This window comes from Gopherus flavomarginatus, chromosome 12 (genome assembly GCF_025201925.1).
Source record: "Gopherus flavomarginatus isolate rGopFla2 chromosome 12, rGopFla2.mat.asm, whole genome shotgun sequence".
NCBI lineage: Eukaryota > Metazoa > Chordata > Testudines > Testudinidae > Gopherus > Gopherus flavomarginatus.
The window spans coordinates 25737133-25750069 of NC_066628.1; the positions used below are offsets into that span (position 1 = coordinate 25737133).

Here is a 12937-nt window from a genome sequence, read left to right on the forward strand (position 1 = left end):
TAGAGTTTGGGATATGCCAAGTTGTAAGGACAGCCTGGCCACGTCCCTTTAGTCTCAGGGTCACCTGCCCCCAGTATCGAGTGGCTGGAAAGGGGAAAGATGAGTCACGCTGGCACTCAAGCACACCCTTTGTGCTGTGGGCACCTAAGCACTATACATCAGCTTTGTGCCAGCAGGGAGAATCACAGAATATCAAGGTTGAAAGGGATCTCAGGAGGTCATTTAGTCTAACCCCCTGCTCAAAGCAGGACCAATTCCCAACTAAATCATCCCAGCCAGGGCTTTGTCAAGCCTGATCTTAAAAACCTCTAAGGAAGGAGATTCCACCACCTCCTAAGTAACCCATTCCAGTGCTTCACCACCCTCCAAGTGAAAAAGTTTTTCCTAATATCCAACCTAAACCTCCCCTACTGCAACTTGAGACCATTACTCCCTGTTCTGTCATGAGGAATGAAACCCAGGGCTGTCCTAAGGATTGATGGGGCCCCATGCAGTATTATTAAACTGGTGCCCTTATGCCCGATGGCAGCCCAGGTTCGCATGCGTATGTTAGATCACTTTTGAAGGCTTTTGAAGGATTTATTTAAAAAACGATATGTCTGAAGATCCAAGCATTTAAAGCTAAAGATGAATACTCAGATTGTGCATCTAAAAATCTATGCAAGGATTTTTTAGAGATGTGATTTTATAACCTTCATCAACTCACTAATGAAATATTTGTAAAGCAAATTTTAAACTAAGGTCCTGTAGACTGACATGTTCTGAGTAAATATTAGGGTCATGCACAACAGTTTTGGTGAGTAAATTCAGAAACTGACAGTATATACCAGGGGGTTGGCAAATGCCTGTTAAATGGCTTCATTACTACTTGAATGGCTCTTTAACAGTTTCAGTGTTGTGCTAATAGGGCTGGCAGGCAGGAAGCTTTTAAGTACTAGCTCCTCTCCAGAGGAAGACTCACCAGGCTGCTGCAGCCAGCTGCGGTAGGTGCCTGCAGGAAGGGTCAGAACAGGGATAGGAAGAGGCAGAAGGGGTACACTAAGACCCAGTGTTAAGGGTTAATGTCTCTTCTACCTGTAAAGGGTTACAAGCAGGGAACTGGACACCTGACCAGAAGACCAATCAGAAGACAAGATACCTTTAAATTTGGGTGGAGGGAAGCTTTTGTGTGTGTTCTTTGTCTGTTGTGTGTTCTTCTCTCGGAGGGTCTGAGAGAGACCAGACATTACTACAGGCTCTCTAAGTTTCTTTTCAAATAGTAAGTAAAAACAGGCGGTTTAGGCTTTTTGATTGTTTTACTCTATTTGCAATTATGGATCTGGCTGGTTAACGTTTATATGTGTTGTTGCTGGGAATATTTTGATTTGTATTGGTACTGGGGGGAAAGTCTCTTTCTGGTGTCTGTAAGCTATAGGACCCTGTAATATTTACATCTTGAAGTTACAGAGATAATTCTTTACTTTTTCCTTTCTTTTATTAAAAGATTTCTTTTTAGAGAACCTGATTGATTTTTTTTCTTGTTTCCCTTGTTTTATTCCAGGGGATTGGGATAACTCACCAGGACGAGTGGGGGAGACGGGAGAGGGGAGAGAGAGAATCTCTCTCTGTTTTTCTTGAATCTGTTTGCCTCTTTGTGGAAGGGAAGGGAGATGCTTCTCTGTATGGTGATTTAAGAAGTTGGATCAGTATCTCTCAGGATAGCCCAGGGAGGGAAATTCTGGGAGGGGGAAAGGTGGGGAAATGGTTTATTTCTCCTTGTTTTAAGAACCCAAGGGATCTGGGTTCTTGGGGTCCCCAGGGAAAGTTGGGGAGGTCAGAGTGCCCCAAAACACTATATTTTGGGTGGTGGCAGTGCTATCAGATCTAAGCTGGTAATTAAGCTTAGAAGATTCAGGTGCTAGTATCTCATTTTCTGAACTCTAAGGTTCAGATCTGAGATGGAATGCTATGACATGGTGGCAGAGGTGGGATAGATAAGAATCCAAAAGCCAGTAAGATTATTAATTTGCTTCTCTGCTAGCTGGTTATAAGCAGAGGGAAGGGGTTTATTTTTTTTAAACTGCAGCCAGAGGAATTTATTTTCCCTTGCTCCATTCTAGCTGGGCATAGGGCGGGCTATTAAGGTTTAATGATGGTCGTTTGTTAAACAAAGCAGCCTTAAGTGGTCAGCAACGCACTCCAGCCAGGATACATTTGTAAATGAAAGAGAGTTTTCTTTTGCTTTTTAACTCTTTCAGGAGAGGCTAGTAAGTTAAAAAGGACTCTGTTGCTAAGCAACCCCAGGAAGCCAACAGAGAACCAGCATTTCAGGCAGTAAACACCAGACGGCGCCTCAGCACAAGAAAGCAGGAACCATGAGTTCCAAGGAAAGCCTGAGACAGGAACGAGCACGGCAACAAGCCATAGACAAAGAAAGTGAACATAGGAGATGGATGGAACTAATTAATGCAGAACTAGCCAAGGAAGAGACAGCCCACAAAAGAAAACAACAAGAAGAAGTGGTGGCCCACAGAAGGAAACAAGAAGAAGAAGATCCTGCCCACAGAAGACAGATAGAACTCCAGAGGGAGGCCCACCGACAGGCCCTGGAATTAGAACAGGCTAGGTAACAGAACACAGCCAATCCTAACAACCCTTTGCCAATAATTGTTCCACAGCACAAGAAATTTCCCACCTACAAGGCAGGTGATGACACTGAGGCCTTCTTAGAAAATTTTGAAAGAGCCTGCCTTGAGTACAGCATCTCTGAAGACCAGTACATGGTAGAATTGAGGCCACTGCTCAGTGGACCCTTAGCAGAGGTTGCGGCTGAAATGCCTAAGGAGAAAATGAACGATTATAAACTTTTTCAAACCAAGGCCAGACACAGAATGGGGATAACACCTGAACATGCCCGTCGGCGGTTCAGAAACCAAAAATGGAAACCAGATGTGTCATTCCCCCGACACGCCTACCACATTGCAAAGAATTATGAAGCCTGAATATCAGGAACAAAGGTTAACAATATGGACGAGCTGCATCTCCTGATACAAATGGAGCAGTTCTTAGATGGTATTCCTGAGGAAATAGAGAGTTACATCCTAGATGGGAAACCCAAAACGGTCATCGAGATGAGGGAGATTGGAGCCAAATGGATGGAAGTGGCAGAAAAGAAAAAAGCTACTGTCAAGGGGAACGAATACCCCAGAGGGCACACCGACAATAAACCCTACAACCGAGGGCAGCCAAAGACCTCACCTACAACCCAAGGAAAGCCACAAACGCCCTATTCTTCCACCTCACCAGTCTCCAGTAACCCAGCTCAACCCAGTGACCAGTCACCTGGAAGATGCTTTAAGTGTAATGAACTGGGACACATGAAGGCCAACTGCCCAAAGAACCCCAACTGAGTGTAGTTCATTACACCACCATCACACCAAAGATCCCCAGGCCCAGATGCCTCTCAAATACCCTTGGAGTGAAGGGAAATTTTGAGAGTGGGTGGAAAGAAGGTTACCGCGTGGAGAGACACGGGGGCACAAGTGTCAGCTATCCACCAATCCTTCGTTGACCCCAAATTCATCAACCCAAAGGCCCAAGTGACAATTCACCCCTTCATGTCACAAGCTGTAGACTTGCCTACAGCTGAACTGCCTGTCCAGTACAAAGGCCAGTCAGGAATGTGGACTTTTGCAGTCTATGACAATTATTCCATCCCCATGCTACTGGGGGAAGACTTGGCCAACCAGGTGAAGCGGGCCAAGAGAGTGGGAATGGTTACCCGCAGCCAAACCAGGCAAGCTTCCAGACCCATTCCTGTTCCTGAGCCGTCCACAGAGGCCCCGTCTGTGTTACAAGAGACCCAGACAGAGGTAGTGGACCCGGATCCCATGCTAACAACGGAAACAGCCACAGTGCTTCCAGTCCCAGACCAGGAACTGGAAAAGCAGCCAGCACGAGAACCATTGCCAGCACTGACGACAGTGCTTGCAAATCCTTCTTCAACCCCAACGCCAGAGGGCGCCAGCGAGCCTGAACTGGCAGAAGCAGCAGACAACCACACCCAAGAGGCTCAGCCAGAGCCTGAAATACCCCCTGGTGCACCAGCGGAGAGCGGTTCACCAGCAACGGAAACAACCCCATCACCTACATCGCTTCCAGAGGGACCAAGCCCAAGTCCACAGTCTAAGGAAGAACTGGTGTCTCCAGCTTCAAGGGAACAGTTCCAGACTGAGCAGGAAGCAGAGGACAGCCTTCAGAAAGCTTGGGTGGCGGCATGGAGCACCCCACCGCCTCTCAGCTCTTCTAATCGATCCCAGTTTGTTGTAGAACAAGGACTTTTATACAAGGAGACTCTTTCTGGTGGACACCAGGAAGACTGGCATCCGCAAAAACAGTTAGTGGTTCCAGCTAAGTACCGGGAAAAGCTCTTAAGCTCAGCCCATGATCATCCTAGTGGCCATGCTGGGGTGAACAGAACCAAAGACCGGTTGAGGAAGTCCTTCCACTGGGAGGGGATGGGCAAGGACATTGCCAAGTATGTCCGGTCTTGTGAGGTGTGCCAAAGAGTGGGAAAACCCCAAGACCAGGTCAAGGCCCCTCTCCAGCCACTCCCCATAATTGAGGTCCCATTTCAGCGAGTAGCTGTGGATATTCTGGGTCCTTTCCCAAAAAAGACACCCAGAGGAAAGCAGTACGTACTGACTTTCGTGGACTTTGCTACCCGATGGCCGGAAGCAGTAGCTCTAGGCAACACCAGGGCTAACACTGTGTGCCAGGCCCTAACAGACATTTTTGCCAGGGTAGGTTGGCCCTCAGACATCCTTACAGATTCAGGATCTAATTTTCTGGCAGAAACCATGAAACCCCAAATTTTTGGGTGCCCTATGCAGCTGCATATGTAGCGTATGTCTAAGGATGACCCTGATGAAACCTATGGTAGGGACTGTGATCTCAAACCTATAAGATCATGGCCCTCCAGTGGACAATTCCTGCTTTCATTCCCATCCTGCCTTGTGCTGATGGCTATGTCACAGTTTATCAAATTTAGTGTCAGTCCTTCAGCCCTTACTCACCTGAGTTGTCTCACAAGTAATCCCTTGAGTAAGAGGTAGCTACTTGCAGGAGTAAGGGTTGCAGGACAGCACTCCTACACTATAAGCTCCTCTGGGTACTGGACTGTGTCTTTTGAGGGGCAAATCCTGCATTGATGTGAATAAGGAATTGCTGCATCTACCCTTTTTTTAATTATTGCTTTGTGCACCTTTGGCACTATATAGATAACAATACAACAGCACGGTGATGTTGGTTTGTGCTGGTTTCATCAAGGAAAAAACATACTTTTTAGACAATTATCTGCATTGCAGCAACTCTTCCAAATGTGTCTGATGGAGCTGGACGAACAAGTCTCAGGTAACAGGTTGCCAATGAATTTAGATCTGAATGCACAAAAGGAGTTAAGTGCCTAAAGTTCCAGTTTTGAGACCACTGCAATGTGCAGAACTCCTGCTGAACCCTGCAAGTGCCTAAACTTGCTTGGCACCTAAGTTTTGCAATAAAACCTCCCTCGGGGCTTGTGCTGCTGTCTCTGCGCATGCACCCTGCTGCTTCCCTGTGGGCATCCAGATACTTCTCGCCTGAAAAGGAACTTATGTGGCCAAATGCCTGTCTTGTAAATCAGTCCAGGTGGATTGATTTACAAGACAGACATTTGGCCACATAGGTCCCTCGGGTGAGTTCACACCTAATAGCTGGACAGGGGAAGAAGGATCTGCCTCATGACTTTTAGTCTTGTGGTCAGGTACTCACCTGGGATGCAGAAGACTCTGAGTTCAATTTCCCCTTCTGCCTGAGGGGAGGAATAGATTTGAAAAGGGATCTCCTGCCTCTTAAGGAGTGCTCTAGCCATTGGGCTGAGAGATACTCTGATCTGGAATTACCTAGTCTCTTTGGGAAAGCTGTTGCCCTATGGATAAATAATTAGGGTCAGTGGGGTAGGGGATGAGACAATTATTGATTTAATCATAAGTGAAGCACAGGCTCTGCCACAGGTGCTGGAACTAGGGATGCTGCTGCAACTCCTGGTTTTAAGTAGTTTCCACTATATAAAGAGTTTGCAGTTTGGTTCAATAGCTCTCAGCATCCCCCCTATAAAAATTGTCCCAGCACCCCTGGGCTCTGGTCCAAGAGATGAATATAGCTGAACTTTTCAGTATTAGCAAGCATAGTGTAATTAAATTTAACATCTTTCATGGGGAGGAATACCAAAGAAGCCCACCAAAGTAGCCTTTAACTTCAGAAAGGGGAACCACACAAAGAGGAGGAAGCTAGTGAAATGCAAATTAAAAGGTATAGTCACAAAAGTGAAATACCTGCAATCTGCATGAAAACTTTTTAAAAACACCATAATAGAGGCTCAAATTAAATGTATACCCCCAAAAAGTTCCACCATGCCTAAACAACAAAGTAAAAGAAGCTGGGAATGGGCAACGGGGGATGGATACTTGATGATTACCTGTTCTGTTCATTCCCTCTGGGGCACCTGGCATTGGCCACTGTTGGATTATGGGCACTAGAACTGGACACAGTATTCCAGAAGTGGTTGCACCAGTTCCAAATACAGAGAAATATAACCTTCCTACACCCACTCAAGATTTCCCTGTTTATGCATCCAAGGATCACATTAGGTTTTTGGCCATAGTGTCACCTGGAGCTCATGTTCAGTTGATTACCCCCATGACTCCCAAATCTTTTTCAGAGTCACTGCTTCCCAGGAGACAGTTCCCCATTGCATAAGTGTGACCTTCATTTTTTGTTCCTAGATATTTAACAGTACAACTGGCAATGTTAAAATGCGTATTGTTTGCTTGTGCTCAGCTTACCAAATCAGTAGCCTGTCCTCTCCATTATTTACTATTCCCCCAATCTTCATGTCATCTGAAAACTTTAAAAATGATGATTTTATGTTTTCTTCCAAGTCACTGATAAAATCTCAACTAGTGTGGGGCCAAGAACTGATCCTTGTGGGGCCCTGCTAGAAACACTCATTCAGTGAGGGTTCCCCATTTACAGTTACATTTTGAGAACTGCCACTTGGCCAATTTTTAATCCATTTAATGTGTGCCATTATCAGCAGGTAAGTATGCCCAGTGGTCTGTGATGGGATATTAGATGGGGTGGGATCTGAATTACTACAGACAATTCTTTCCTGGGTGCTGGCTGGTGAGTCTTGCCCACATGCTCAGAGTTTAACTGATCACCATATTTGGGGTCGGGAAGGAATTTTCCTCCAGGGCAAATTGGCAGAGGCCCTGGAGGTTTTTTGCCTTCCTCTGCAGCATGGGGCACGGGTCACTTGCTGGAGGATTCTCTGCAGCCTGAGGTCTTCAAAGCACAATTTAAGGACTTCAGTAACTCAGACATAGGTTAGGGCAGGGGTAGGCAACCTATGGCACGGGTGCCGAAGGCGGCACATGAGCTGATTTTCAGTGGCACTTACGCTGCCTGGGTCCTGGCCACCAGTCCAGGGGGCTCTGCATTTTAATTTAATTTTAAATTAAGCTTCTTAAACATTTTAAAAACCTTATTTACTTTACATACAACAATAGTTTAGTTATATATTATAGACTTATAGAAAGAGACCTTCTAAAAATGTTAAAATGTATTACCGGCCTGCTGTATTTTGGGCACAACACTAGCCACTAGTGAAAAGAAGGTAGGTGGGATTTACCCCAGTTGTGGAGCTCCCAAATTGCCTAACAGAGGGGTTTCTTTCAGCAAAAGCCAAATTTTCAGAAGTCATGAGTTGGGCCATCAGCTACCATGAGATTTTAAAGAATAATAACTTCAGTTCTTTTTAGAGAGAAGGTGGGTGAGGTAATATCCTTGATTGGACCAACTTCTGTTGGTGAGAGAGACATGCTTTCAAGCTATACCGAACTTTTCCTCGGGTCTTGGAAAGGTCCTTAGAGTGTCACACTATTCTGGCTTCTGAGCCTTTACAGTGCACTTGGCTCAGTTTCCCAGCTTTTTTTCATAAGCACAAGGGCTAGGAATTGACTAGTTTTAAAAATGTAAGTTGAGATTCTCCCATAATTTCTGGGCTCAAGGAACTGGACTTTTAAGAACTACATCAAATATTGTTAGAGTCATGATAAAATCACATGAGATGGCAACAAGGAGTCAGATTCCTCTGAGTGTGGGTAAAAAGGAAAAACAATATTCTCAAACTGATGGTGAGAGCACTTTCTTCGCATGTGACAGTAAATACACTTTAAAACAGAGAGCAGACACAGTCTCCTTTCGTATAACCTTGTATGCATGAAATAACAAAATGTTATTTCCTTTTTTTTTAAAGACATTTACACCAAAGCTCGTACTTCTGGATCTCTCAGACATAAACTGCATTCAAGATGTAGCTAAAGAAATATTGGATTGCTATGGATGTGTGGATATACTGATCAACAATGCTAGTATGAAGGTGAAAGGACCAGTGCAGAGTATTTCATTGGAACTCGATAAAAAGATTATGGATGCCAACTATTTTGGACCTATAACACTAACAAAAGGTATTCTGATTTTTTCTTCTTTTGAAAGTGCTATTTAAAGATTGGATGCCAAGTCATTGTGTCATGTTGTGGCATGGCTTGGGTTAAATTTTGCTTTCAACTCCATCAGTGTAAATCAGAAGAATCTCTACTGAAAATCAGTGGTGTGAAATTGGAGCAAGTGAGAACAGAATCAGGCCCCCTGAGTGTGAAGAGAAGAGTGTTTATCAACAATAGGTGATATCATGGCCCCATTTTCAAAACACCCAGTTGTATGTTTGCAGTGACCCCTGTAGGCATGTGCTTCTGCTCTGCTGTGAAGACATCAACTGTCACAAATCAGTAAGGAGTGCATGCAGCCAGGCTAAAACTTAGCCATGACAAGACGCATCCAGCACATAATTGTGTACAAATTTGGGGTGCACTTAGGGCTCGATCATGCAAGGTGCTGAGTACTCTGGTCCTGATGCAGCAAAGCACTTATGCACATCCTTAACTTTTAGCATGTGAGTTGTCCCATTGACTTTATTGGGGCTCCCCATATGGTTAAAGTTAAGCACATGTTTAAGTGTTTTAGTGGACTGAGGTGAGAGCACCATACAGGATCTAGCCCTTAGAGCAGAGGGATTTTGTAACGGTACCTCAAAGTGAGGTGTTTTCTGTTTCTCCCACCTTTCTCCCCCTTCCCTCCCTCGTTTTTTGTCTGCTATCCCAAGAGCAACCAAAGTATCATTCAGATGCTCTTAGTTCTACTCTGTTCCTCTTTCTCATCATCCCAGGCAAAGCATCTCAAGACTGCTGTCAGCTCTGTTGCAGGGAGGACACCTCTAGAACTGCTAGTCACTTGCTCATGTTCATTTGTAACTTTTTAACATTTTTCACTCTTAAGGAAAAAACAGTCTCAGCTCCAGCCATCAGACAATGTATACTTGAAAGTGTGTTCCCCAAAACACTAAGCTGTTGTATACGCTCCTGGGAAGGCTGAGAGCTGGAGTCAGGCTCTGGCAGAGGCTGCAGAAGGATCTCTCAGTTGCCAGATCTCTTCATGAAAAAGAGATGGGAGGAAAGTACTGGGTCTCAAAATTACACTAAATAGACAGATGGACAAGAAGATTCCAGCTACGCCACAGGAATCAGTGCCAGAGGCAGACCCTCGGGCAATCCAGCCATGGCAGAGAGCCATTGGAGTGGGGACTTGAACATGACCCTCCCAAGGGCGCTATAGAGTCAACCTCTCACTTCCTTGCTCTCTGTCTGACCCAATGAATATTGAATTATTTTATACAAAGTGGAACAGCTTAAACAGGAGAGATAGGGTTTAGGGCCCAGATCCATATCTCTTTCTTCTACATTTCACTCAGGGCTAGCTTAACTAGCACCCTGCTCAGCTTTCTGGGTTCTAAGGATCCCTTTCTTAGGCAACTAACTCTCTCCATACAAGGCATAGGGAGCTTGGGCAACTAACTCAGGGCTGTGAATGCCACTGGGCACTAGAGTGCCTAGGATTTAGGCTTTGCAACACCTAAATCCTCTTTGTGAATCTAGTCCTTAGCTTCTGTGCACTTTGGTTCCCCACTTTCCTGCCTTGCGGGGCATTGTGAGAATAAATATACTAAAAATTAGAAGTGTGACAGGATCCCCAGGTGCACGCTGAGACTGTGGGACCACTGTGCCCCCTTAACTCTCTCCAGCCTGGGCTCTCTCTCACAATGCCTTGCTAGTGACCAGCAGCAAACCCCTCCAGGAGCTGCTATCACTCAGCACAACAGCATGTAGAGCCCCACACCCAGCTATATTGCATGAATGCTCCCAGAGCCACTCATGAATCACACAGAGAAAACCAATTTATTGACTACAAAAGATAGTTTTAAGTGATATTAAGTGATAGGCAAAAAGTCAGAGTTAGTTACCAAAATAAAATAAAATATAATCACACACACTTAAATTCTCAACCCTATTAGACTGGGCACCATCTAGATTAAGCAGTTTTTTCTCACTCCACTGGATATTGCAGTCCTTAATATACAAGTTTGTCCATTAAACCTCTGTTGGAGTCTTGTCTTCTTCTGAGTGTCTTTGTTGCTTGCAACATAGGTGGGGGCAGGAGAAAAGCGAAGCATGGGCCTGCTCTGTTCTGTTTTATACCCTCAGTCCTATGTGCTTACATCTCACTCAGAGAGTGCTGAAAGGAAACCACCGTTGTGTGTTCACACTGTCATTTGCCTGTGCAATAGCGTGTTCACACTTGCGGAACTTGCATCGATATTCGGAACAATGCACTCTGGGCAGCTATCCCAGAAAGCATCTCTTCCTCTTCTGCCGCTAAGAGTTGGGGGAAAGCAGAGGGGGTTGTAGGGCATCCTGGGTCCTGTCCCAATGCCCCATGATGCATTGTTTCACATTGCAGCAATCCCTGTGCTTCCATCCGCATTTGGCGCCATCTTTCAACAGTTTTTGTACTGCACACTCTGCGTCTTTGGGCTGCAGGAATGGATCCCGCACTGTTGACCAATATGCTGCTCAGTCTGACCAACATGTCACGAGTGGCAGTGGAGTTATTCCTTAAACTACAAAGGCAAGAGGAGTTCGACATTGATCTCACCACACTATGACATGAGATTGCTTGTGGCATTGACACAACAAGCACTGAGTGATGGGATCACATCTTAATGCACATCTCAGGTGACGAGCAATGGCTGCAGAACTTTCGGATGAGGAAAGCCACATTCATGGGACTATGTGATGAGCTCACCCTAGCCCTGTGGACATGAGAATGAGAGCTGCCCTGTCACTGGAGAAGTGTGTAGCAATTGCACAGTGAGAGCTGGCTACTCCAGACAGCTACTGATCAGTTGCTAATCAGCTTGGAGTGGTAAAGTTGACTGTTGGACTCGTGTTGATGGAGGTGTGCAGGGTCATTAATCAGATCCTGCTCCATAAGACTGACTCTGCACAATGTGCGTGACATTGTGGATGGCTTTGCACAAACGGGCTTCCCTAACTGCCGAGGGGCGATAGGTAGTACACATATTCCAATTCTGGCGCCAAACTACCTAGCCACCAAGTACATTAATCAGAAGGAGTATTTCTCTATGGCTCTCCAGGCAATCGTGGATCAACATCAGTGTTTCACAGACATTAATGCAGATGGGTCCAGAAAGGTGCACGACACATGCATTTTTCGGAACACTGGCCTGTTCAGGAAGTTGCAAGCAGGGACTTTCTTCCTGGACCTGAAGATCACCGTAGGGGAAGTCGAAATCCCACTGTGATCCTGGGAGACCCTGCTTACCCCTTAATGCTGGGGCTTGTGAAACCATACACGGGTAACCTTGACAGCAGCAAGGAGCACTTCAAAAGGCTGAGCAAGTGCAGAATGACTGTTGAGTGTGCGTTTAGCTTTTTAAAGGCCCACTGGCACTGCCTATATGGGAGGCTGGACCTGGCTGATGACAATATTCCTATGCTTATAGCTGCGTGCTGTACACTCTATAACATTTGTGAAGGGAAGGGTGAAAGCTTCACTCAGGGCTGGACCGCTGAGGCTCAGTGCCTGGAGGCTGAATTTGAACAGCCAGAGACCAGGGCTATTAGAGGGGTGCAGCACGGGGCCATAAGGATCAGGGATGCCTTGAGGCAGCAATTTGAAGCTGAAAGCCACTAATATTTCTTGCTATGCTCAGAAGCGCTGTGTTTGTAATGCTAGGGGTGATTGGGACTGAGGCGGATGATGCCCTGTGATGGTTTAATAAAATTGCCTGTTGCTTTTCAGGGCTCTGTTTGCTTTCAGTTAATGGAATGAAGATTGCTTTCAAACCAAAACAATTCTTTTATTAAAAAACAACAACCAGAGGAAAGAGACAAACAAAAAACACATCAGCACTGTGGGGGATGGGGAGAGGGAGGGTCCCAGGAAGGGGTGGGGGCCTGGGACAGTTAAAGATTTGTGTATGTCCAGGTATCATATGCAACCTTGCCTTTGGAGTACAGTGCAGTGGGTACTGTTCTTCAGCAGGGCTAAACTGCAGAGGGACGTGCTGAGTGCAGTGGGTACTGGGAGTCCACAGGGCTGGACTGTGATGGGGCAGGAGTGGAATGCAGTGGTTACAGACTGAAGCCAGGAGGTTGACAAGAGTGTGTTGGTGGTGTCTGGGGGGTGCATGGTAAAGAGTTTTGCGACAGAGGCTGCAGGGGAGGGTGGGCGCTCGGTTTGCAGAGCTAGTAGCACCTGGAGTATGTCTGCTTGGTGCTCCATAATATTTAAGAGCCACTTTGTGGCTTCATTCTGGCACACTGTGTTCTCCTTTCGGTCCGTCTTCTAGCTGTCCAGCCACTCCTTCAGTTCTTGGTTTTTGGCGGCAGAGTGCATCATGACATCACTTAGAAAGTCCTCCTTTCTAAGCTGCTTTTTA

The 12937-nt window shown here is 45.8% G+C and overlaps 1 protein-coding gene across 1 annotated transcript in view; it reads left to right on the forward strand.

Moving 5' to 3' along the window:
- DHRS7C (dehydrogenase/reductase 7C) overlaps positions 1-12937 on the forward strand; it is a 56153-nt gene that overhangs the window by 8830 nt on the left and 34386 nt on the right. Inside the window, exon 4 of the mRNA XM_050919839.1 lies at positions 8336-8546. Within this exon, the coding sequence (XP_050775796.1) occupies positions 8336-8546 (211 nt within the window). The remainder of the gene's footprint in view (positions 1-8335; positions 8547-12937) is intronic.